This window comes from Hemiscyllium ocellatum, chromosome 14, assembly GCF_020745735.1.
Source record: "Hemiscyllium ocellatum isolate sHemOce1 chromosome 14, sHemOce1.pat.X.cur, whole genome shotgun sequence".
Taxonomy (NCBI): domain Eukaryota; kingdom Metazoa; phylum Chordata; class Chondrichthyes; order Orectolobiformes; family Hemiscylliidae; genus Hemiscyllium; species Hemiscyllium ocellatum.
Genome location: NC_083414.1, coordinates 50764414 through 50791936, shown reverse-complemented (window position 1 = coordinate 50791936; position 27523 = coordinate 50764414). Strand labels below are relative to the sequence as shown.

Here is a 27523-nt window from a genome sequence, read left to right as displayed (position 1 = left end):
GGTATTCTATGATTTGATAAAGAAATCTTTGGAACAAGTTAGATCAATGGTGTTCTGATTAATGTGATTACCCAATCAATATGCAGATTCAAGTCACCCATGATTACAGATGTTACTTTACCACACGTACTTCTGATATTCTGTTTCATACTATTCCCAATATCACTGCTAAAGTTTGGTGGTCTGTATACCAGTCCCATTAACTTATTTTTAACCCCTTTGTATTTCTCAATTCCACCCACACAAATTCTATAATGACTGAGCTAATAGCTTTCCTCAATGTTGTGTTTATATCCTCTTTAACCAGTAATCCAGCTCCACTACCTTTTTCTATTCGTGTCTCCTTCGTAAATACTGAAAACTCCACGATGTTCAGCTCCCATCCTTGATCACCCTGCAACCATGTCCTCGAATTCCAACTATATCATACCCATTTTTCGATTTGTATGATTAATTCATCCACTCCACGTGTTCAGACACAGAGCCACATAGACACAGCCTTTAACAAATGCCCAAGAAAAGAAAGCTTTACAAATCTATTACAACATAAAATATATCCTCTTTAAATCCTAAACAAGACAGATGGTTTGACAAAAATATTCTGGGTGGAAAAACATATTTAGGGGGAAACCAAAATTCTGAAGCTCAGAAGTCTAGATCACAGGTGTGGGTTAAGTTGCCTCTGGGTCCTTTTGATTTTAGCAACAACAACTCGCCAGGGTCTATAAAGCAATGATTTTCTTCAATCTGTTGGTTGAACAGGTGGACTTTGGTCCACCTTTTAACTCTTGCAGAGAGGAGGGTGCTGGTTGCTTGCCAGCTCTGACTGTATTCTCCCACCAAATCTGATGGATGTCACCAGGCAGTTTTTCTACAACTCAAAAACTCCTAGTGCTGCTCTGAATTTATCAAGTAATAATGTCACTGCTCCAAACCTGTAATGTGTACCACCTGTTTATCAAATTGCAAAACTCTCTTGTTATAGCAGTGTCCAACTTCCATTCTAGTTCATAAACTGAGGAAGAAAAACGTAGCCCCTTATACAACCAGAGAAAGTAGTTAAGATAAATAGGCTGGCTGCTCTGAAAAGAAAACTAGATTAACACGTGAAAAAAAGTGAATAGAAAGAGGAGATGAGGGACTAACATGAGGCAGGGATGGTAGCAGATTAAGCTTAGTACAAACATAATTAGTGGAGCTATTTGAGCACTGCACATTCTATTTATTATTTTAAAAAGCTGATAAAACACCATACATTATTTGTAAATAGCATAAAGTGTGAATACTGAAGTAATTTAGGAGATAACATCCAAGAAAAGCAATTCCTAAGGCTATAAAGATTCATACATGGGCCGATTGGTGTTCTCTGAAGAGAATTTGCCAGGAGAATGAACAAAGGTAACTTTCTGATTCAAAGTAAAGTATCAACCATACAACAAATACTTTTGACTAAAATGGCATGTGTGCTACAAGTCTATCCATGTCATAAATGAAATAGATGAATCTTCAAATGGATTCAGAAGCAGGCCTTCTTTGTAATATTACTTTTGTGACTAATGCGTAGAGCTCCAGAAATTGGAGAATACTTAAGCAATCTTCTTGCTGACGTGATGCATGAAGGTCATCTCATTTGAATCATCAAACTCTGATGTGGGCTGGATAAGTCAGCTTTACTCATGGAGAAACCAAGTACCTGACTTCCAAGCCAAGTGACGGGGAGTTACTCAATATTAAAATAAAGGAAAGGGAAAATTTAGAGTTCCGTAGTTGGGATTGTGATGCTATCAGCATTCATGACCAAACATTAATCAGGAAATTTGGTAGCAACTCTCTGGTGTAGCCATGTTGGTAGGGAGGCAAGACAACTCAGACAGTAACATTTTGACATGCACAGTGAAAAAGAAATAAAAATGCCAGTTAACTTACTGTATGCTTCCACACACCTAATTAGACTGTTATTTCAAAGGCTTGACATCCACATTTGTGAATTAGCCATAAGATATCCAATACACACTATAAAAAGTTGAAGAGTTCTCTACACGAGTGAAAGTGGAATTTGACATATACACAAAGTTTCGGTTACATATTTTTAATTATTGGAGATTGTCAAAATTACATTAACTCTTAAACTTTTATTTTTGTCTCCATCTTTTCAAATCTCAACTTACTTTCCCTCTCCACTCACTTCCTCCTCTAACTTAGACTTGCTGGCTTGGAATTCACACTTCAGCACAATTTTTTCAAGCTAACTGTTTGCAAATATCAGTTCCAATATAGAAGATGCTGCACTGTTTCAGCTCTTTTTAATATGACAAATTGCCATGCCAAGGCCATTAAAAAGCGTGGGGGCATTGAGTGGAATGAACAGCAAGGTGTTGTTTACTGACAATACTCAGGTTAAAATGTTTTTTAACCTCTACATTACAAGATCATATCTAGTGAATGGGCAAAAATAGAGAATGGAACAGAAACAAACCTGAAGTTTACATGAAGTTTGACCAAATTAATTTACGTATATTGTTCTTCATGAAGCCATTTCTGATCAAACACACTGAAGTTTTACCACAAATGTAGGTTGAAAAATAAAATTTCCCTGTACTTTTCATTCACTTACTGCTTTTTTTTAAAAAAAAAAGGTAGCATCAGGTCAGATACACAAACACCAAGACTGCTCATAGCTGACTAATCTACAGATCAAAAGATCTTACAGATTTACTCTAATTCGAAAGATGAAATACATTATGCATGATTTCACTGTACCAATAGCTTTTTCTTACCTTGTCCAAATAATTACTCTTCATCGACTTTCTGGGATAGTGAACGAGAGTGGACCATTTGAACATTGGATGCATCAAAACAGAGTTCAACAGTCTATAGCCATGAACATGCATTTTCAGTCATATTTTTAAGTGTATTCACCAGGACAAACCTATTTTATCCATTCTTGGCCTAAGATGACCCAAAACCAATATAACTGATCCTAAGAAAGGTTTGAGAAAGAACTCAATTAAGATTGCAAAGATAATTTTAATATAGCTGCAACTTCAGTCACAAACAGAGGAGGGAGCAATGAAATCAAAATAAGCTTGAAAAGACAGTCACAGTAGCAGATTTCAACACTACCAAAAGGATATCGCTAGCACTGATGGAGATTTTCCATTTAATAAAGTAAGCATGCCTGCTGACCATATCTAAATTGAAATTTTAAAAGAAGAATTCAGCTGGTGGCCCCTGCAATAATTCAGCGTGGTAAGAATACTTACCAAATAACATGAGCCAGAGCATTTTCAGGTTCAGTCATGGAGCTCTGAATTCTAATTAGTTCAGAGATAAAAGGACTATAAATGTAATTTAAGTACTAATCACCATACAAGCTTTTCATTTGCCCTAAACTAGCATCATCATTGTATTTTTCATGATATCGCACTAGCAAAAGCAAAGTTATATCTGATTCCAAAAGGAATTTGTCACGTGTTTTAAAAGCACAGCTTTTTGGCAATAATTGCAGTGAATTTAAGTACTTGTCTATGAAGCAACTGAGTGAACACATCTGTCAACTTATAATCTTATATGGTCAGAAGTCACATGAACAGATTTATTTGAAATCACAAACTTTTGTATGGCTGCCCCTTCAGCAGGTGGAGGAGCAGCTCTCTGAAAGCTTGAGATTTCAAATAAACCTGGCAGATTATAACCTGATGTCATGTGACTCCTAACCTTGCCCACCCCAGTCCAACACCAGCACTTCCACATTACAATCTTATAAACATGGATGAATTATAGGATGGGAGGCCATCTGTATCACACCATTCCGTAAATGAACCATTTGGTGAGCTAGTTGCTTAGCCTGTATAAAGCAAGAGCAACTCTCGATAAGGGTAGCCCTGCAGATCTGCCAGTAACTAAAAATAATCAGATCATTTATGCTAAATGCAGAAAGAAAGGCTGTAAAGGTAAGCCTCTAATCATCTTTTAGAAATCCAACAAACTTGGGAAAGATGAGATAGCTATTTAAATGCTGACTGGATGATCAGACAAATTGACTCACTACCTCTATCAATGAGACAAAAGGAGGCAGAGTAGCTGTTATTTCAAGGTAAGTCTCTCAGTTAAGCATACCTTTGACAACACCTTTCAATCCAGATCACTAGCTAGGATAGGGCAGCAAATGCATGGGAACAAACCGCCTGAAAGATTCACTCCAAGCTACAAACCATCCTGATTATAAACGTGTCACCAATGCTTCATTGTCGTGGGATCAAAATCCTAGAACCCCCTGGGTGACCCCACGCCCTAAGTACTGCAACACCTGACCAGCATCTCCACCAGTATAATAAATTCTGATTCAGCCAACAACACCTAAATCCCAAACCAAAGGAAAGGGATAGCAATGACCCATTCAGGACAGATCGATTTAGAATAGCAGAATTAAGCTTTTAGGTTAATGATCTTAAATCAGAACTGGGGAAGTTAGCAATTCAACAGATTTTTAGCAAGTGAAAGGTGGAATAAAAGTCCATTTTTGGGGGGGTAGAGAGGAGAGATTAAATCGGGAGGTGTGGGAACAGGAGCTAAAGTAGAATGCCAAAGGTAGTGTTAATAGGACAAGAAACAAAAAATGCATGTTGCGATGCCACTTGTTGAGAGACAAAAAAAACTGCAAATACTGGAATCCAAAATAAACAGACAGAAGGTTGGAAGAACACAGCAAGCCAGACAGCATCAGGTAGTGAAGAAGTTGATGTTTCAGGTGTAACCCTTCTTCAGGTCCCAGAAACATCAGCTTCTCTACCTCCTGATGCTGCTGTCTGGCTTGGTATGTTCTTCCAGCTTCCTGCCTGCCTATTTTGCATGCTGTAACCAGCAGAATGATTAACAGCTGCAGTGGGAAATAGCGACTGAAATACAAGCTAAACCAAAATGTGTAAAGGCATATGTGATTAAAATTCAGCTAGAATATTTCACTAAAGCAACAGTGACAAAACAATGAGGGGTATGGGAAGCCAACATGTATCAAAATGGGTTCACCTTGCTTCTTAGCAAGGTATGGTGGTTTTCTTTTATTCATTCATGGCAAATGGGCATTGCTAACACGCCAGTATCTGATGCCCATACTTACAAATCCTTGAGGTGGCACTGAACTGCGAGTCACTGCAATTCATTTGTGATAGATAGACCCACAATGCCCTCAGAGAGGGAATTCCATGATTTTCAACCCAATGAGAGTGAAGGAACAACAATTTCCAAATCAGGACGGAGAGTGGCTCAGAGGGGAACTTTCAGGTAGTGATGTTCTATTGCCGTCGTCCTCCTAGGTGGAAGCAGTTGAGAGTTTTAAAGATGCTGTTTAAGGAGCCTTGGTGAATTGCTGCAGAGCATCTTATCGGTAGTACACACCAGTAATGGAGAGAGTGGATGCTTTTATTTTTTGTGCCAATCATATGAACTGGTTTGTCCTGGATGTGTCAAGCTTTTTGATTGTTGTTGGCAATGCATTCATCTAGGCAATTGATGAATATTTAATCACACTCCAGCCATGTAGATGCTGCAACATTCCTAACCTCTAACCTGCTCTATTCACACAGCTAGTCCAGTCTAGTTTCTGGTCAATTATATTCTAAGGATGTTGGTGCGATATTCAGTAATGGCAATGCCACAATGTCAAGGGGCATAGTTAACTTTCTTTTTTGGGTATGGTTATTGTCTAAAATCAACTAGGTAAAAACAATGACTGCACATGTTGGAAACCAGAGTTTAGATTAGAGTGGTGCTGGAAAAGCACAGCAGTTCAGGCAGCATTTGAGGAGCAGTAAAGTCGACGTTTTGGGCAAAAGCCCTTCATCAGGAATACAGGCAGAGTGCCTGAAGGGTGGAGAGATAAATGAGAGGAGGTGGGGGTGGGGAGAAAGTAGCATAGAATATAATAGGTGAGTGGGGGAGGGGACGAAGGTGATAGGTCAGGGAAGAGGGTGGAGTGGATAGGTGGAAAGGAAGATAGGCAGGTGAAACAAGTTATGGGGATGATGATGAGCTGGAAGTTTGGAACTGGGGTGAGGTGGGGGAAGGGGAAATGAGGAAACTGGTGAAGTCCACATTGATGTCCTGGGGTTGAAGTGTTCCGAGACAGAAGATGAGGCGTTCTTCCTCCAGGCGTCTGGTGGTGAGGGAGCGGCGGTGAAGGAGGCACAGGACCTCTATGTCCTCAGCTGAGTGGGAGGGGGAGTTGAAATGTTGGGCAACGGGGCGGTGTGGTTGATTGGTGCGGTTGTCCCAGAGATGTTCCCTGAAGCGCTCTGCTAGGAGGCGTCCAGTCTCCCCAATGTAGAGGAGACTGCATCGGGAGCAACGGATACAATAAATGATATTGGTGGATGTGCAGGTAAAACTTTGATGGATGTGGAAGGCTCCTTTGGGGCCTTGGATAGAGGTGAAGGAGGTGGTGTGAGCGCAGTTTTGAAATTCCTGCGGTGGCAGGGGAAGGTGCCAGGACGGGAGGGTGGGTTGGTGGGGGGCGTGGACCTGACCAGGTAGTCACTGAGGGAATGATCTTTGCGGAAGGCAGAAGGGGGTGGGGAGGGAAATATTTCCCTGGTGGTGGGATCCGTTTGGAGGTGGCGGAAATGTCAGCAGATGATTTGGTTTATGCGAAGGTTGGTAGGTGAGCACCAGGGGGGTTCTGTCCTTGTTATGGTTGGAGGGGTGGGGTCTGAGGGCGGAGGTGTGGGATGTGAAGATGAGGTGTTGGGATCAGGGGAAGCGGAAGTCTTGGAGGAGGTGGAGGGCATGGGTGGTGTCTCGAATATATTTGGGGAGTTCCTGGACTAGGGGGGATAGGATCATGTTCAGGCAGGAGAAATGAGTTCAGTGGGGCAGGAGCATTCTGAGACAATAGGTCGACCAGGGTGGTCAGGCTTGTGGATCTTGGGAAGGAGGTAGAACCAGGGAGTGAGCGGTTCCCAGACTGATGTTGGAAGTTGTGGGTGGGAGATCTCCTGAGGTGATGAGTTTCTGTATGGTTTGGGAGATGATGGTTTGGTGATGGAGGGTGGGGTCATGGTCGAGGGAGCTGTAGGAAGAGGTGTCCTCGAGTTGACATCTGGCTTCAGCAGTGTAGAGGTCAGTGCGCCAGACTATCACTGCACCCCCTTTATCTGCTGGTTCGATGGTGTGGGTGGGATTGGAGCAGAGGGATTGGAGGGCTGCGCGTTGTGAGGGTGAGGGGTTGGAGTGGGGGAGGGGGTAGACAGGTTGACGTGGTTAATGTGCGCAATTTTCCTTCCCACATGGTTAAAGATGCCCTCCAACGCATCTCATCCACATCCCGCACCTCTGCCCCAGTTCCAAACTTCCAGCTCAGCATCATCCCCATCCCCTATTGTCTAAAATCAACTGGAATAAAGTGATGACTGCAGATGCTGGAGATCAGGGTCGAGAGTGTGGTGCTGATGAAGGGCTTATGCCTGAAACGTTGATTCTCCTACTCCTCGGATGCTGCCTTTCCTGCTGTGCCTTTCCAGCACCACACTCAACTATGTTTATTGCCCGACAACTGTATGGTTTGAATGTTTCATGCCACTGGTTATCCCAAACACGGATACTCTCCAGATCTTGTTGCACTTCATATAGACTGCTACATTATCCGAAGAGTGGTGAGTGGTGAACATTGTGAACTCAGGAAGAATTACCATTTTGACCTTAGGATGGAAGGTCAGTCATTGGTGTAGCAGCTCAAGTTGGTCAGGACAAAGATACTTCCCTGTGGAGCTCCTGAAGAGATGTCCTGGAACTGACATGACTGAGCTCAAACAATAACAATCATATTTTTTGCTCGGGGTGACTTCAACCAAAAGAGCTTTCTCCCAGATTCCCATTGATCCAATTTCTCCCACCTCTAGAATTCAGCTCATTTCTATATTTGAGCCAACACTATAATTCAATTAAGAGTGAGGGGCCCTAACAAAAGCAAATTTTATATTTGAGTGTAGACGGATAGCCCATAATTGGCTCAGATTTATCCTGCTTGTGCACAGAATATACCTGGGCGATTTTCCATTGTCAGGTAGATGCCAGTAGTTGTAGCTGTGGGTAAGGGTTGGAAGACACAAGGAAGGCAGTTCTCATAACGCACTGACAACATCCAGTTACAATCCAGATTGAAAAAGGAACTTCAGATGGCTGAAAAAAGTGCAATGCCAGCATTCATTTCAGAGGGTTAGAATACAAGTGCAGGGCTGCACTGTTAAGGCTCTGGTCAGACTGCCTTTGGAGTATTGAGGGCAATTCTTAGTCTCATATCTAAGGAAGGTTGTGTACTGGCCTTGGATGTGGTCCAGAGGAGGTTTACAAGAAATGATTCTGGGGATGAAGAGCTTTTCACATGACGAGCAGTTGAGGAATTTAGATCTTTACTCAATGGTGTTTAGAAGGATGAAGGGGAAATCGCACTGAAAGTTTTAAAATATTGAGAGACCTGGATATAGTGGACGTGGGGAAGAGGTTTCCACTAGTAGGAGAGGCCAGGACCCAAGGGCACAACCTCAGAGTGAAGAGACAAGCTTTCAGAACTGAGCTGAGAAGGAATTTTCTCATCCAGAGGGTGGTGAAACTGTGGAACTCATTGTCACAGAAGGCTTTGGAGGCCAAGTCATTGAGTGTATTTACTATATAGTAGATGATTAGCAAAAGGATCAAGAGTCACAGGGAGAAGACAAGAGAATCTGGTTCAGAAACATATCAGCCATGATCGAATGGTTGAACAGACTCAATGAGTGGAATAGTCTAATTTTGTTTCATATGGTCTTATCGATAAGTTCACATGGCAATTGTCAAAGGGCAGGAAAGGTGAAGCAGGAGCAGCAAAAAAGAAAAAGTTGTGTTGCACTATAAATTTCTATTTGACTAATGAAGACTTCACAGAATACAAAAGACAGCGTGCACAATAGGCCAAGCAATATTGGTATCTATGTTCCACTCAATCTTCCTCATCAAACAATCAGCCTAATATTCACTCATTTACTTAACTAGATTCTTTTTAAATGTATCTGCATGATTACTCAAAAACTCAATAGCAGTGTCTTCTATTATCTCTAGTCTTAGCAAAACAAGTTTCTTCAGAATTCTAGATTTAATTTCTTGGTGTCATCTTCCCTAAAGTCTTTCATAGTGTCTTCAGAACTATAAGGTTATTTTTCAAAACATACCTAGTCTTCATCCTTTCCTAATGAGAACAAGCTCTCAATTGTGGTAACATTTTAATTTTGTTTAATATCATATATCTGCAGCTCTACTTCATTTTTATAATATGATGGCCAGCGCTGAACACAATACTCGAACACAACTTTAGCATCTGCAAAATCCAAAGATCTTCTAGTGTGAGCCCAACACCTGCTACTTCTACGAACCTTTCACCTTGAATGTGGTAGCCAAATTAACTGGTAAATTCTTAGACGTAGAACACAAGTCAGATCAAGTCTCAAAACACTATCCACACAAAAATCAAAATATTCTTTCAAGAGCGCTTTCATTGAGCAGTTTGGCAGACGGAAAGATGGGGTTAAAATACTGCTGCAAAACAGCATGCTATACCGTTAATAGCATAAGATCAAAACTCCCATATTTAAGACTATGAAAGCGAGAAACACTTTTTAAAAAAAAGACCTGGTCCCAATAATGTTCAATCTAGAATGAGGACACAATGAAGCAATGAAACTATTTGCAATGAGAGTTCATCGTGTGGAGTTGAGCCAATAGGAAGCAGTTATCCACTAAAAAGGATCATTAATTACACCTTATTAAAAGGCAATACATTGTTCAATGAAACTTCAGCATTATGCTCTATTCAAGTACGAAAGAAATTAAAACGCAGAAAAGTATACAATTTAGTATAGCACTGAGCTGTTTTGTTAAAACAAATACAATTGAAAAAATCCTTGAAAACAAATAATTTAGGTGTACAAATTAGTTATGTAAAGGAAAAAGGTTTAGGAATCAGCCTCATTGGTAGAGCAAACAACTCAAGTTTATGTACAAAAATTCATTATTCCTATATTTTGAATGCAATATGAATTAAGTGGATTTTTTTTAAATGACTTAAGTGATCAACTTACCCCGTAAACCCATTAACAATTTTAAGAATTCGGTTCTTCATTTCTTCATAAGGAACATATTCCACATTTGGATTAGGCGGAGCTCTGGGTTCAGGGGCTGAGGCTCTGAAATCATCCATTACTTTTTCCAATTTGAATACAAAGTAGCTTTTAAATTGTGACCAAGGAATTCTGAAATTACAAGCAGGGATAAATTATTAGACATAATGTATGGGATAGATCAAGAATAAATTTATCTTACATCAACCTAGGTAACAGAATACCTCCCAATATATTCTCAAATGGTACAGTAGTATTGTGGTCCGTTACTGGATTATCAATAATCCAGAGACTTGAATTCAAGTCCCACCACAGCTGCAAGGGAAAAGTAAATAAATCTGGAATAGAAACCAGTGACCTTGAAACCACTAGACTGACCAAATCCCACCTGCTTGAGTCATGTTATCTACATGAAAAAGACTGCCAACCTTACCCAGTCTAGTTAGATGTGACTTCATGTCTTCAACTCGTGACTGACTTAACTGCAGATCAAAATTACCTTGCAATCATCCAATCAAACTAACAAAACCTGATGAAACATCCAGCATTCAAATACACCAGATATCTGACCATGACGAATACTGCAAGCTCATCAACATGTGGGGTCTTGTGCCAAAACCTGGCCGATATTGCCAGAGTCATGGCATTTTGAGCAATACCCCGGTGAGACCCATCATTAGATCATCAATATTGACTTTGAACCAAACTCATGCCATAAGGAAATTCCTGCTGATTAGTACCTACTCAGTATTTAGCATCACTTTAGAAAAGCAATAAAAATTGCAAAGGCATAGAATGTAGACAGTTTCAATGCATAGAACAAGAGTAGTTGCCCACAACAACTTCAGCAACGTCACTAATGAACTGCCCTTGCAGAAATAACACCCCATCTCCACAATGAGGACACCACTGATCATGTTCTATGGAACTATTATTATGTTAAGTGGGATAATTCAGACCATAAGTGGAACTATTTTCCACTACAACTTTCATCAAAGCAGCATTTGGTAAAATGTAGCAGCAAAGTGCAGCACAACTATGATCAAAAGGGAAAAGTCTCCACAGGTGAGTGTTGTATCAAACACAAAGATGAGGTGGGCATGAACTGAGCAAACGAACAAATCATGCTAAACAGAACCAGCAACTGCAGACAGAGGTAAATTTTCTGACAGTTTGAGTTAAGTTCAGCAATCTTGTTGTAACCAGTCATAAACAATGTAAATAATAAACCAAACAAAAGATGACCCTACAGTGAATATTCTACAAATGCTGCCATCTTCAAATGGTGGAACAGTACAGTATCTGATGCCTGATACCACCCAAGAAAACTGGAATCACATCCATCAATGGAGTGCACCATGGACACGATACAGTGTATTGACCTTCTATGGCTTCTTCAACACCATCTTCCAAACTCCACCGTCAGAAAATTGGGCATAACAGGAACATGGTAATACCACAACTGCATAATTCCTTCAAAGTGCAAACACTATGCTGACAATAATCATTCTTCCTTCCTCGCTGCCAAAATTCTTGAAAAGCTTTCCCTAATCATTTTCCCCTACACAAGCTGCAGCAGTTCAAAAAGATCACCACCTCAAGGACAATTAAAAATGGGCAACAGATTGCAAGCAATGTCTCATCACATTCAAAAAAAGTTCTTAGCACTTCAGGTTGAAACCTACGCCAAAAACCAGAAGTAATGATGAGTTTCTCTAGACTTCTCACTTTGGCACAAAGTCTATGCAACATAAAGTTCAATCCAAACGTTGTTCTCACTTCTCAACAGTCGTTCTTGCAGAAGGTTATTTCAGTAGTCGAAGAAACAGCAAGCCACATCAAATTTTGTTTTAAACAGTAAGCTGGCATGTTGAGTATCTCCAAAGACCTTCTACGCATTCACATTCTATTTTTTTTTGGGGGGGAAAGAGAGGTGTTGAGATTTAACATTTCTTTTCCCACTATAAATTCTTATTGTCACATGTATAAACAGGAACTGCTGACCAACTTTCCACACTGTAATGGCACCCTCTCTAAAACAGTGACACAGGTGTTCTTGACCATTGTGTTTCAACTGCCCCAACCCCTTCTTTTGCTCATATTGTAGATATTCCAAATTTCCATTAAGTCAAGTTTGCGCTAGAAGTACCACCAAATCCAAATATCTGACCCAGGAGAAGTTGTTCATTTTAAAACTGGGATGGAATTATCTGCCCCAAATCAATTATGCCTGCCCAATGACAATGCTGTATCTAAAATTTATAATCCTGCACATTAGAAGGCAAATATCATCACAGGCTTCCCTCGTGATGGATGAAGAGTCATTTTATTGAGCAAATATTCATGAGATCATCCCTTACAAAAAAAATTATATAAAGTCTGGCCACCTGAATAGCATTTTGGTGCTTGCTTACATTTGGCTTTCCCCATGCCACAACATAGTTAATGATGCAGATAAAAATCACAGCAGCCTTATCGTATCTTAACTGGGCTGTTTGAACAAGAAACTGGCAAGCCATAACTAAAGCCTCTGCTGATAATTAGGAGATCTAAGCAAACAAAAGATAGCGTTTAAACACACTCATTACAGGTGATTTCCCACAAAGATAACAGATGCTCACAAAAGCGATCCAATTGCTGGAGGAATTAGTGTTGACTAACTGCCCATTTGTTAATAGGATAAAAAGGCAAGAGCAATAGTTTCCAAGCCAGTAAGCCTTCAGCAATTGCACCTCAAACTCCATTGTCATTGTGCTGCACAATTCCAGGAAGAGAACAAGCACAGCTTATGTTTGGACTAGGGGGCATAACCGCCAGACGACTGACCCTAGACAGTGGTTTGAATCTCTCAAAATAAATGGCGTAATTTCATTTCTATTATAAAAGATCTTTAAAAACTAGTCTAATGATGATTGTGAAGCCATTGTTAATTGTTGTGAAAACCCCATCTTGAAGAAAGAAAATCCGTCACCTGCCCTAGTCTGGCCTACATCCAACTCACCATTCATAATAATGTGGTTGACTGTCAACTTCCTCTGAAACGCCTCTTCTCACAGGTGACATTTTAAGAGTTCAAATTTGTTGATTGAAAAAACATGCAGGTCAAGTGTGAGCCAGTGGTACTCATCATAAAAGCAACTCTCAGATTAGCTCCTGGACAAGTGGACAGTCTATTTCCAAAGCAGCAAAAAGCCTCCAGAATATAAACAGACAACATCCCCTCTCTCCTTGTGGTGAAGCAATAATTATTTGAAAGCTAGGTCTCACTTACTATTTGCCTAAAAGGTACTGCTTTGAACCAAAAACTGAGATATGGAAGAATTTGTGTGCCAAACTATCCTGTGCCAGCAGTAAAGAACTTAAAATGCTTTTAAAAAATTAAAGATCAAAAGGACTCGGAAACAGTAAAAAAAGACACCTCTCCAAATCTCGTGGACTAATTCTTTTGACCTGTGGTCTCCCAATGGTTTTTTTCCTCTATCCATTTTTTTTGGCTTGTCTACACCTATCTGCATGTTTATGTATTGTTTAAGAGGTAGAGTCTAAGTCAGTTATAAGTTGATAATTCATCTTTTGCATGCCTGTTCTCACTACTGATTTATTTGCAATTATTAATTTTCTAAAAACCACAGAATCCGCTGTCAACTGAAGCTTCTCAGGCATGAATTGTAATCAAATGTAACTTTTGTGACAATCCTAAGAGTAGAAGATCTTTACCAAAAGGATTGTTACAACTCACGTCTATATAAACATTCTTTACACTACTATCGTAATAATCATACTGTCATCCTCTATTTAAATATACAGAAAAAAAACCATTGGAAAAGCAGAACCAGTTTAATCAGGAGAAGCACAGAGCAACAGATAACAAGAAACAAAGATAGATTAAGAGAGACATGAAACTTGAAAACTACATTGATAAAAGCAAAGTACTGTGGGGATGCTGAAGATCTGAAATAAAAGCCAAGTGCTGAGGAACTCAGATATGTCAGCATCGGATCTGAGCAGATAGTGAGTGTGTAACATTTCAATTTCATCATGATGCTTCTTTCCAACTCCTTGGAGTTTGGAGTTAAGATGATGATTCATATTGAATTTTCACACACTCTCCCCACAGATGTTGTTAGACCTGCTTGCAGACACAGATGTTGGTCTTACATCATGTCATGTATCTTTCATCTAATGTTCTTCATGCATTACAGTTTCTCATACCTACCTTTTAAACTTTACCTAGAAACAGATTCTCAAATCACAGACTTTTAATAAAAAACAAGTTATTGCTTTGATGGTCACAAACCTAAAATGTCAATTCAATCAATTCTTGCAGATGTTTACAGCACTTTCTGTTCTTCACTATTTTACAAAGCTAATTTAGAACAAAGTATATCTTAAAACCTGAGCATGTTGTACATATAAAATTTGAGCAGTTAAGAGATTAATGATTCCTCAATAGTGATTCATTTCAGATTTTTAATGTTCAATTACCCCTACTGAGCGAAGTCAAAATGTGTTAAGAAGTGGACTCTATTAAGTCTAATCAACTTGCTTGAATGACTTGTTCAAAAAGCAGCAATACTAAATGCAAACATAATGCTTTAAGTAAAAATCTTCTTAGAGATCCATGTCACCATATGGAGCACATCAGCAAAAGCAAATCAATATCTGCTATTCTGTATGTACAGCTGCACAAAGCACACTGAAAACCAAATTCCCTGCTGACGAAAAACCTCTCTATTTTTGCTCATGCACACTTAGAAGCTCAACAGCACACATTGTTTTAGATAGTCACAACCATGAAGAAGAAAGATGTAGATGAAGGAGTCAAATCAGAAGACTGGGTTATCTGAACAAGCTTACAACAGCACAGTATGGATGCATATGTTTAGACACTATTCACCCTCCACAGGTTAAAAGAGGAAATCGAAATAACTTTCGCAGTAACAATTCAGATAATACCTATTGTCAACTTGTTTGCATGTGCAATACACGGCAGCACGGTGGCTCAGTGGTTAGCACTGCTGCCTCACAGCACTAGGGTCCCAGGTTTGATTACGCCTCAGGCGACTGTCTGTATGGAGTCTGTACATTCTCCCCGTGTCTGCGTGGGTTTCCTCCGGGTGCTCTGGTCCAAAGATGTGCAGTCAGGTGAACTGGCAATGCTAAATTGCCCATCGTGTCAGATGCATTAGTCAGAGGGAAACAGGTCTGGGTGGGTTGGCGTGGACTTGTTAAGCTGAGGGCCTGTTTCCACACTGTCGGGAATCTAATCTAATCGGTTCTGCTATAAGACAATTGAAGGATTTAGACAATTGCCTGTAGAATGGGAACTTTCCTCACCTGTATTGGCTATAACGCGATTCCTGCCCCATTCGTTTAAATGGCACGGCTATTGGGTGATTTTCTTATAACACATGATCATATGAGAACAAACTATTGCATTTTCTCAGAACCAATGGCACTCCTTTTTATCACCTGGATATATGTAAACATTGTGAGCTTTTATATTCCATTTTGCACTCAACCTTGCTTTTTCAATGTCAGTATTGCTACAACTCTCCAAGGTGACTGGGTTTCCATGTTTTCAGGCACTTTGAGGACAGGAATAATTCTGGGCCTGCAAATTGACATTAATAGTTGTTAAGAATGCCTTTAAGAGCCGATAGTTCAGGAACAACTATGGTACTTTTCTATAAAGGTGAAAGGTAAAAACAAACAAATCCAGAAATGATTCTTTGGATGATGCGAGAGACAGGTGAAACTAAAGCAGAAAATATTGTTGTTAATAACAAACATCAAAGTTTAATACAGAAGATTCGAAGCAGAATGAAAAAGCAAATAAGAGTAAACATCAAAAGAGACTGACAACTAATAGGAAAGGAAACCCCAAATTCTTCGATGGATATATAAATAGTAAAAGATCGGTAAAAGAAGGACCACAACAAGGATAGAGTCCCCTGCCCCGGTCCTCACATTCCATCTCACTAATATCCAAGTAGAGATCATCCTCCGCCACCTACAGTCAGACCCCACCCTTCCCTTCACATCCACTTTTTACAGGGACTATTCCCTCCACGACTCCCTCGTTAGGTCCACACTCCCCACCAACCCCTCCTCCACACCCGGAACCTTCCCCTGCAGCTGCAGAAGGTGCAAAACCTGCCCCTACACACCCTCTCAGCTCTGTCCAAGGCCCCACAGAATCAATCCAAGTCCGTCAGAGATTCACGTGCATTTCCTCTCACCAGATTTATTGGATCCGTTGCTCCAGATAGGACTTCCTTTACTTCGGAGAGACTGCTCGCAAACTTGGGAACCGGTTCAGAGAATATTGAGAGCAATATTGATTGCTCTAATCAACCCCACCTTCCATTTACCAGCCATTTCAAATCTCTCTCCTCGACATGTCCATCCTGGGCCTCCTCCACTGTCAACACAAGGCTACATGCATGCTGGAGGAAAAACATCTCATCTTCTTCCTTGGGAGCTTCCAACCATCCAGTCTCAACATACAATTCATCAGCTTCCAATCTCCCCGTTCCCCACCTCATCCCAGGCCCAGCCCTCCCTCTCCAACCTGCCCCCACCTCTCCATCCTCCTTCCCACTGACCAATCACAGCCACGTCCTACCTGCATCCACCTATTGTCGAGCCGGCCACCTTTCCCCCAGCAATACCCACACCCCCATATATTTCTCAGCCCCTTTTCCGTTCCTCAGTCCTGATGAAAGGTTCTGACCTGAAACGGTCGACTCCCCTTTCCTTCTGATGCTGCTCGCTCCACTCTTTAACCACTGAGTCTCCAACATCTGCAGTTCCGACTAACTTCAAGGGAGGAGTGTGGCCAATTAAGGTACAGAAAGATTACTCACACACAGACTGGGGGACTATGAGGAAATGAACATCTTACTTTTCTATCTTCACCAACTATGTTGTTGCTGCTCGGATCTTTATGAAATGAGTAATTCAGATACTTGAATTTAAAGTTGATAAGGAGATGGCATTGGATACACTGATGGACAAAGCTCATGAGGAGCATGCAAGGATACAGAGGCAAACAGCAGAGACACCAATCATAGTTTTTCAATCTTCCTTCGGCTTATAGCAGTGCACACCGAAGTGAATAAAACAATCTGACAGCCATTACAAGTAGTAGCGTAGGATGAAAATGATTAGGTTCTGAATACTGAGGTGTATGGGACTTTAAAAAACACGAAGCTAAGTCAACAGAGAGGTACAGTACTCCTAACCAAAGATGTCACTAATACAACTGTTAGAAATGATCTCTCAGGAAATCAGGGATGTAGAATCAGTTTAGTTGAGATGAGGAACAGTAGGGGGAAATAAATCATGTGGGAGGTAATGTACATATCCCCAAATAGTAACCATGGCATAGGAAATATAAAAGAAATACTGGATGCCTACGATTAAGGGACAGCAAAAATTATAGGCGAATTAAAAAAACATAACCTGTAAAAATCAGGTTAATAATATTAGCCACCATGTGGAACTCCATCAAAATGTTTTTAGAGCAGGATGGTTTGGATACAACTAGATTATAGGTGAAATAATTTTTAAGTATGTTTTCAATCTAATTTATTGCAAGCTTGGGTTCTTGGATTCTGGGTGAGAGAGACATGGATTTCCCGGTTTCTGAAGTTAACTATTAACTTGTCAGTATTTCTGCAACCATGATAATGTGGTCTACCTTTTGGATTTATGTGGCTTTATGTACTTGCTCAAGTTCAGATGGTCAGGAGATTTACTTTAAACTCAAGGGAAACATCTATAGCTTAGTGTTTTTTTTTCTGTTTAACGTGGAGTTTCAGACAGGCCTGCAAAGTCCTTGATGAAGATGGCTGTATAGAGCTGAGAAGGGAAGAATATCGTTCAACTAAATAGCCATACAGTAAACAGTGATAATGCCAAACCTTAAGTGCTGGGATAAAACTCTGAACAGGTTGCTTAAAATGTAAGCTCAGGTATATAACATCACCAGGAATAAGCTAGTTGCAGTCTAGGAGTTAAGCCTGAGTGACTTAAACTTACCAAGGTGTTAAGAGAGGTGGTCTCCGGCATGGGCACTTGACCAGGGGCATGTTTCTGGGCAGTGTACAAAAGCTGCTTTTCTTTGTAATTCATAAAAGTACTGTGGACTTGTACTAAAACTGTACTTAAACATTTTTGAATGCACATTATAAGTAGCTTGTTTGGTTTATTATATTATTGCTTTAATTCTCTTGTTAATAAATTTGTTTTGTTGTTTAAAGCAAAATCTGTAGCATTGTATATTTATGCTTCCGTGAGACACCATTTTGTTGAAATCAAACCATGATCTAACTGGCTAGGTTTCAGTCTGGGATCTGACCTGTCCAGCAATAACAGTAGCTAGGATTATAATATTACATGTTGCCACGTCTTGTATAAGACAGAATTAATTTGTGGCCACACAGTAAAGGCATCTAGGTAGCATGATTAAGTTTTACACAGTTTGAGAGGGATAAAAGTGGGCTGGTAATATTTTAATCTTAAAGAGTATCTAACTGGGCGAGCTGAGCTGAACTGGGATAACAGGGTAGTAGAGAAGCTGTGACAGACATTAAGGGAAGTTTCTCCAGAGTACACAGAATAAGTACATTCCTACCATAAATAAAAATTCTTAGGAGAGTATCCATCATCCAGAGTTGACTAAAGAAGAATAGCTTCAAACTGAAGATCAAAGCGTGTAATTGGACAAAGCTGAGTGGCAGGCTAAGATTAGATTAGATTAGATTACCTACAGTGTAGAAACTGGCCATTCAGCCCAACAAGTCCACATCGATCCTCCGAAGAGTAACCCACCCAGTCCCATTTCCCTTTGACTAATGCACTATGGGCAATTTAGCATGGCCAATTTACCTGACCTGCACTTCTTTGGACTGTGGGAGGAAACCAGAGCAAACCCACACAGACACGGGGAGAATGTGCAAACTCCACACAGACAGTCACCCAAGGCTGGAATCAAACCTGGGACCCTGGTGCTGTGAGGCAGCAATGCTAACCACTGAGCCGATAAACTGGTCGGAATATAAAGAACAGCAGAAAATGAGTAAGAGGTTGACCAGGGCAAGTAAATTAGAGCATGGAAAGAGCTACCTAGAAATGCAAGACACAAGTAGAAGTTAGTCAGAAGAGTTGGTCCTCTAGAGGGTGATTGCCAATGACAATCACTCACGAGTGAATAGGATTGTCCATTTTGGAAATTCTGTGTCACCGATCAGCGGTTGAAGTTGCAAATGACGCAAGCTAGGTAGGAGAAATAACAAGATACAGGCTGATGTAGATAAGTTAGGTGAGTGAGTGAGTAAATATCTGGCAGATGGACTATCATAATAGGAAGATGTGAAGTTGTTTTCTTTAGCAGGAATGTTTTAAAAAAAGTATTATTTAAACAACTACAGAATTCAGAGGTGCAGTGTAATATAGGTATTCCAAGCCATAATTTATAAAAACTTAGCATGTAGGTACAAACAAGTGATAAAGGCAGCTGGAGGGATGCTACAATTTACTCTGACAAATCAAACATTAGAAGGTTGCTGTGCTTCATTCACACAGGACACTGTATTCGATATGTTATCGCAGTGTGCAGTATTAGTCTGCTTATTTAAGGAAGGTTGTAAATGCGTTGGAGGAATTTCAGAGGTTTACTAGATTAATACTGGAGCAAACTATCTCGAGGAAAAATTATGACAGGCTGTGCATTTTTTGCTAGAATTTGACAGAGCAAGAGTGATTTTCTAGAAAGGCCTTGATGAGGTAAACATGGAAAGAACATTTACTCCCGTAGATGAATCCCGAATTGGAGGCACAGTTTCAAAACTAGGGGCCACCCTTATTCGGAGAAATCAGGAGAACTTTTTTCTGAGCGCTGTGCAATTTTCGACACACTGCCTCACTAGTCAATGGATTGGGGTCAGATGATGTTTAAAGGCACAGGTTGATGGTTTCTCATTAGGCAAAGGTTATCAGGGATAGATAGGAATGTAGAACTCGAAACAAAAACAGACCAACAGCATGGGCTTTCAGTAAGTTGACAATATGGCACGACTTGGAGAATCAGGCAAGGCCCTACAAAGTATCATAAAGTAGGTAAAATCTAGTAGATAGATTATGGACCGAGTACAATCAAAAAGACATGACACAGGAAATCTTTATCTACAGTTGTGTTTGTGTTTCTGAAAATCATGACTAAGTGAATCATTCCCAAAGACATCAGCATTAGAACTGGAATTATACACCTTTGGACACTTCTTGCCCAGAAAGTAAATAATGTACAAGCTGAAATACTTCAGGCACATGTAACATTGCGTATGATCTCACAAAATAAAACAACCGACTAAATGAAACATTGTACAGTCAGGTACTTTAGGACCTCTCAGCAGAAAATTTCATAATCAAATAACCTTTTATAAAAGTTTAAACTATGAAAACCAAGTGCAAATATTGCAAATGAATGTTAAAATTACACTCAATTGATAGTATGTTACTGAACGGGCACCATCTAGGGACAGAGGTAAGTCAGTGCAGGTAGCTGCTCAATTCAAGAACTACAGCACAACCAACTTCTGCCACTAGGTGGAGCATTATACTACAGTACAAGTTAAGAATGGAAGTAAGAGGAGCTGTGAAAGTCGCCAGCGCTGACAATGAATACCAAAGACTTTAATATCAACAGAGGATGGGAACGACTTAGGGCAGGAACAGGAGGAAGGCCAAAAGCAGATACCTCAGCAACTGTCGTAACAATTAGAAAATCCTTGCAAGCTGAGCAGAGGAGTAGGATCCGACTCCAATAGCCACCTGACGACGGAGCAGAACTCCGAAAGCTGATACTGTTCTTCCAAACAAACTTGTTGGACTACAACCTGGTATTATTCACATTGGTACCATTGATGAGAAAGGCAGCTTTACTGAAGGTACTTGTACAGTTTAGAGCTAACTTGAAAAACAGACCCTTTGAGGTGATAATCTCTGGATTACTACCTGAGACTGGGCAAATTGGCAAAGGGGAAATAAAGCGAGAGTTAAATTTGTCACTCAAAGATTAATGTGGGTGAAATGAGTTACAATTCATACAACACTGGCACCAGTACTGGGTTAGAGGGAGCTGCTCTAGTGGGATGGGCTTCACTCGAACCATGTTGGGACGAATTTCTAAGGCTGCAGAGGGGACTTTACGTTATTTTTTGAGGAGGGGGATTGAGGGGTGAATATAGTCTTACAAAGCAAGGGGGTGTGGCATTTTTGGACAGCTATTTAGATAATAATTACAGGAAATGACAGTACACAAACAAAAACAGCAGCAAACAAGGCGAAAAGGGGAAAAATGATTAAAATACAAAATTAATTATTCATTTTGAATACCCAGGGTGTTCAGAACAAAATAAATGAGCTAACAGCACAAATATGTGATCTTACAGCCATTAATGCGATATGACTAAAAGGAGTTCAAAGTTGAAAACATTATTCAGGTTATTTATGATGTTTTGAAAGGTTGGGGAAGAAAGAAGGGTTGATGGGGTTGTTGGCATGGAATGGGATAAGCATGGTAGCAAAAATGAGCTTGCTTCTGAACGCAGAATACATATAGATGGAAGTAATAAATAAAAATGAGAAATATTGGCAGTCCCTCTCACCTTACACGTATGTCATCTGGCTTTGAACATCCCTACCTAAGAGAAAACACCTTTGCTACTCACCTTATCTGTCACTCATGATTTTATAAATCTCTAAGGTCACCCCTCAACTTCCTACACTACAGTGGAAAAAAAAAAGTCCTAGCCTATCCAGCCTTTCCTCATAACTCAAACCGTCGAGTCCCAGCAAGGTTAGAAGATATTGAAGGGATGTAACAAAGGCTATACATTAACTTTGGGTGGCTTTAATCTTGATGCAAATGGGATAGTCAGGTTTAGCAGAGGTAACCATGAGGAAGAATTGAGTGTATTCAGGTCAATTCCGAAAAGTTGTAGACAAAACACCAAAGAACGATGGATGCTGGAAATCAGAAACAAAAGCAGGAATTTGGCAGCATCAGCGGACAGAAAGCAGAATTAACGTTTCAGATCCAGTGACCCTTCTTCAGAACTGCTTTGAACAAAACATTAAAACTGCTTTCTCTTATGGATACAGCCAGACCTGCTGAGCTTTTCCAGCATTTTCCTTTGGTCATTCCTAGAATGGTACGTTGAAGATCCAGCCAGCAATCACGCTATTATGGATCTGATGATGTGTAATGGGATATACTGAGATCAGAGAAAAAGACCCTCTCAGAAACACAGTTACCATAATATGGTAGAACTTAGCATCAAATTTGAAAGGAAGGGAACATGGGTCAGAAACAACTAAGCTAAGCATAAATAAGGGTAATTACAAAGGAATGAGAGCAGAGCAGGCTGCAGTGAACGGGAAAAGCTGAGCAAAGATAGTCAAGGAAAATAGCAGATTAAGAAAACAGTTCATGGCTCACAGCAAATATACATGCCAATGGGTTAAAAAAAAACAATAGGAAGAGAGAGCCAAAGTGAACATTGGTCCCGTGGAGGATGAGGCTGCGAAAACAAAAGGGAACCAGGAAATTGCAGGGGAGTTGAATAAATACATTACATCAGCCTTCACAATAGAAAACACTAACGTTATATATATTCAAATGGGAAATGGACAGATTTTCTAATCAGGAGAAAGTGAGGACTGCAGATGCTGGAGATCAGAGCCGAAAAATGTGTTGCTGGAAAAGCGCAGCAGGTCAGGCAGCATCCAAGGAGCCCTGCTCCTTGGGTGCTGCCTGGCCTGCTGCGCTTTTCCAGCAACACATTGTTCAGATTTTCTAATCAGTAACGGAACCAAGAATGATAGGGATAGTCAGGAAAGTAGAGATAAGGATGATCAGATCAGCCATAATCTCACCAAATGGCAGAGCAAACTCAATACACTGAATAGGACCCACCTACCTCATGTCCTATTTTCTATGCTTCACATAGACCCATATCTCAAGGACCCTACAACAGTCTATGTATGGATGTGGGTTTGCTCACTGAGCAAGCCTCAGATTGCTGACATAGACATGTTGATCCACCTGTAATACAGCGACAATGGAGATTATCATTATGCAGTGCCCGAGTGGTGTCACAGAGATGCCTAATAACCTACACTGTCCCAACTGATTCAGGGAAGCCACAAGTTTCCGTAACCACAAAGCAGCACTGGATTGTGCTGCCTAAACATTGTGGGTTAGTGAACTAGTGCAGGTGGACAAACAAGTCAGAGTTATCCAGCATGGAAATTGATCCTTCAGTCCAACATGTCCATGTCAACCACAACCACAAACTAAACCAGTCCCACCTGCCTGTGCTTGGCCCATATCCCTTCAGACAACTTTTATTCGTGTGCTTATCCAAATGTCTTTTTAGTGTTGCCTGTATACCCACAGCAACCACCTCCTCTGGAATCTGGTCTGCATGCACCAACCAACCTCACATTCCTGTACTCATCCATTCAACTCCCCCTCTCACTAGATCCATGACATGTCCATTCTGGGTCTCCTCCATCACCTCAACGCCACCCACAAACTTGAGCAGGAACAGTTCATCTTCCACCTCGGCAGGATACAACCCCACGGCCTCAACAGTGAATTCATCAGTTTTCAAATCTCCCCTGCCCTCCCCCACTCCATCCCAGATCCAACCCTCAGGTCCACACTCTTGACCTAATCTGCCTGTCCACCTTCCTTCTGACATATCCACTCCACACTTCCCAACCTGTCACAATCACTTCCTACCTTCACCCACCTATCACCATCCCAACCACCTTTCCCTTAGCCCCAACCCCCCCATTTATTTCTCAGCTGCCTTGCAGTCTTGATGAAGGGTTAAACCCGAAAGCATCAATTTGCTTGCTCCTCAGATGCTGCCTGACCTGCTGTGCTTTTTCCAGAGCAATAAGCTATCAACTGACTCCTCCAGGATCTGCAGTTCTCACTATCTCCAAGTTCATTCAACACACAAACCACTCCATGAAAAGAAAAACTGTTTTATGTTAAAACTCTCTCCTCTCACCTTAAAAGTATGCCCCCTAGTCTTGAAATCCCCCACCCTAGGGAAAAAACATCTGCCCTTCACCTTATCCCCACATGCCTGTATTTAGCAGTCCTGCCAAAGGTTAGTTAAAATAGGCATCAGATCGCAGTAGAGTTACATGAGATGCTGCCTTGATTCCCAAAAGCAGATCTGCGTAGGGATCAACTAAAGTGAAGGAATGTTGTCAAAAAGATAGAAGCCCATACTAAAACACTAATTGAAAACAAAACAAAAGACTGTGAAATTAGGGTCTTCCTCTGGAAGGAGAAATAAAAGAACTTTTGAACATGGGTCTCGAAGACAGATAGATGGAACACCCAAGCCTGACTGAGCTACAGTAAAATTAAAAGGAATAGTACAACAAGGAGCACTAGAGGGAGCAAACTCTGCCCAAGTGGCCAAATTGGTAGCTCACCAAAACATTCAAGTGGTGTGACAGTAGGCAAATAAGCACATAAATGCATAGCCAATATGTCTTGGGAATAATGCACCATTATATGGTAGCATGGACTACGCTGGGACACATAATGCTAGGAGGAGCTATCAACATGAGCTACTTCAATCACTGGTGGAGGCATCAGCCTCCCAGACAAGATGACAATCAAATGTTAAGGCCTTTTAAAGAAAGATTAGTCTATTCAGCAAGGGAGTCGATGGGCAGACCTTGACTGACTAAAACACCAGAAACAAGTACAAACAGCTTGCAAAGTTCTATTGACTAACACTGGTGCTTGTGCCAAAATTGGAATGGCTATCCTACAGACTAGTTTGGCAACACCAAGAGTCACACTCACAATATTAAACTTCTTAGAATGCCCCACACACCAATTCACAGCCCAAGGAACAAGAACATGCATTTACAGTCATAAGATACAGGAGGTATAGTTAGGAAGTTTACAGATGGCACCAAAACTGGAGGTCTCGTGGACAGCGAAAAAAGTTACCTCAGGTTACAACAGGATCTTGACCAGACGGGCCAATAGGCTGAGAAGTGACAGATGGAGTTTAATTCAGATAAATGCGAGGTACTGCATTTTAGGAAAGCAAATCTTAGCAGGACTTATACACTTAATGGTAAGGTCCCAGAGAGTGTTGCTGAACAGAGACCTTGGAGTGCAGGTTCATAGCTCCTTGAAAGTGGAGTCGCAGGAAGACAGGATAGTGAAGGCAGCATTTGGTATGCTTTCCTTTATTGGTCAGCTTATTGAGTACAGGAGTTTGGAGGTCATGTTGCGGCTGTACAGGACATTGGTTAGGCCACTGTTGGAATATTGCGTGCAATTCTGGTCTCCTTCCTAACGGAAAGATGTTGTGAAACTTGAAAGGGTTCAGAAATGACTTACAAGGATATTGCCAGGGTTGGAGCATTTGAACTATAGGGAGAGGCTAAACAGGCTGAGACTGTTTTCTCTGGAGCGTCAGAGGCTGAGGGGAGACCTAATAGAGGTTTACAAAATTATGAGTGGCATGGATAGGATAAATATACAAAGTCTTTTCCCTGGGGTCAGGGAGTCCAGGACTAGAGGGCATACGGTTTAGGGTGAGAGGGGAAAGATATAAAAGGACCCACAGGGCAACTTTTTCACACAGAGGGTGGTACGTATGGAATGAGCTGCCAGAGGAAGTAATGGAGGCTGGCACGATTGCAACATTTAAAAGGCATTTGGATGTGTATATGAACAGGAAGGGTTTGGAGGAATATAGGCTGGACGCTGGCAGGTGGGACTAGATTGGGTTGGGATAACTGGTCAGCATGTTTCCATGCTGTACATCTCTATGACTCTAAGTTATTAGGATTAAATTTATTATTAGTTATTAAAACCATAAATTCCCAAACCAAGGGAAGATATTTGTAACAAAAACAAAGTGCTTAGACTTACCTCTTCAGAACAGGGTGACTGGACTCAAAATCTTAACACTGCTTTCTCTCTACAGATTTACCAAATCACAACACAACATCTGCTGCTCCTGTAATACCTTGAAATGCATCATGGGCAATTCAGCTATCATGCTCTGTTAGTTCTCTCAGAAATGCTATCAAGGCAATTAAATTTCCAGTACGCAGTGATGCTCACTGACAGACAGGAAGGAGAACTCAAAATGTGGCAACAGCCACATTTGTTTAAAATCATCTTCATAACAGGAGGCTCCCATGTTGCACACAGGGCCCTTGGTTAGCCTGACCAGAGGTCTAAAACAAGGGACTGTTGAAGTATAATAGGGAAAGGTAATATTCGGTTACACGATATTATATAGTTACACGTGTTTGTTACGTGAAAACCACAATACCCCAAAAAAATTAAACAAAATAATCATGTGATGCCAGATTTCTAATGAGCTACGATTTAGTAAAATTGTTATAGAGGAACAAGAACTTGAGCATTATAAATAAGCATTACCATCTTTGTGCAGTTGAACAACATGCTTGGGTGACCAAGACATGCTATCTTGCATATTCTCAACAAAAATCTTTGCTGACTTGAAAGAGGTATTTTCATCACAACAATAGTAATATCCTGAGTCTTGGTAGCAGTGCCATGGAATGTCAAGAACAGACATGGTAGGAATGCTATGCGTAATTTATCAGATAACTATTGTGTGACTAACATTGCATGTGTCCAGGATGTGGAATAGAGGGTGACAGTGACCACTGTGGTTCAAAGGGAGGGCAAGCAACTTCAGGAGGAGTAGTGGGAGATCAAGCACTATCAAGAGGGTGGTGGGTGTCCAGGAACAGTGGAGGTCACGGCCAGAATTAGCAATAGCTTTGGAGGGGGTGAAGTTGAACTACAGCGGACAGCTGAAATTACACTTGAGAACTTGATCATTTACCGACAATTAATAGGTCAGTGAATTGGTAGGCTAACTATCACATTAATTCAAATAAATGACAGATGGTTCTGCAAAAACACACATTTCTTCAATGCGAATTGGCTTTAATGTGATTGAAGAAGTTAGGCCATTATTTATAGAACACAACCTTCTTTACCTTCATCGGCTATAATGTGATTCCGGTCCCATTAGATTAAATAATGCTACTATTGCACAATTTTCTTATAACGCACGACTGTACACAAGTGGAACTATTGGGTTGTTTCACAAGCCGACTGTACTCAACAAGTTAAGGTTAATTTTCTTCCTATCAACTTGAGACAAACATCTACTTATTGATGAATGCTTATTAAACCAAATAGAGAGAAAGGTTATGGAGGCATTTTGAAGCACAAATTGCTTAAGAGTCATATTCCATTTTGCACTCAGTGGTGG

The 27523-nt window shown here is 40.7% G+C and overlaps 1 protein-coding gene across 1 annotated transcript in view; it reads right to left on the bottom strand.

Moving 5' to 3' along the window:
* Positions 1 to 27523, bottom strand: part of ppp4r2b (protein phosphatase 4, regulatory subunit 2b) — a 59395-nt gene that overhangs the window by 18949 nt on the left and 12923 nt on the right. The window contains exon 3 of the mRNA XM_060835220.1: positions 10107 to 10277. Within this exon, the coding sequence (XP_060691203.1) occupies positions 10107 to 10277 (171 nt within the window). The remainder of the gene's footprint in view (positions 1 to 10106; positions 10278 to 27523) is intronic.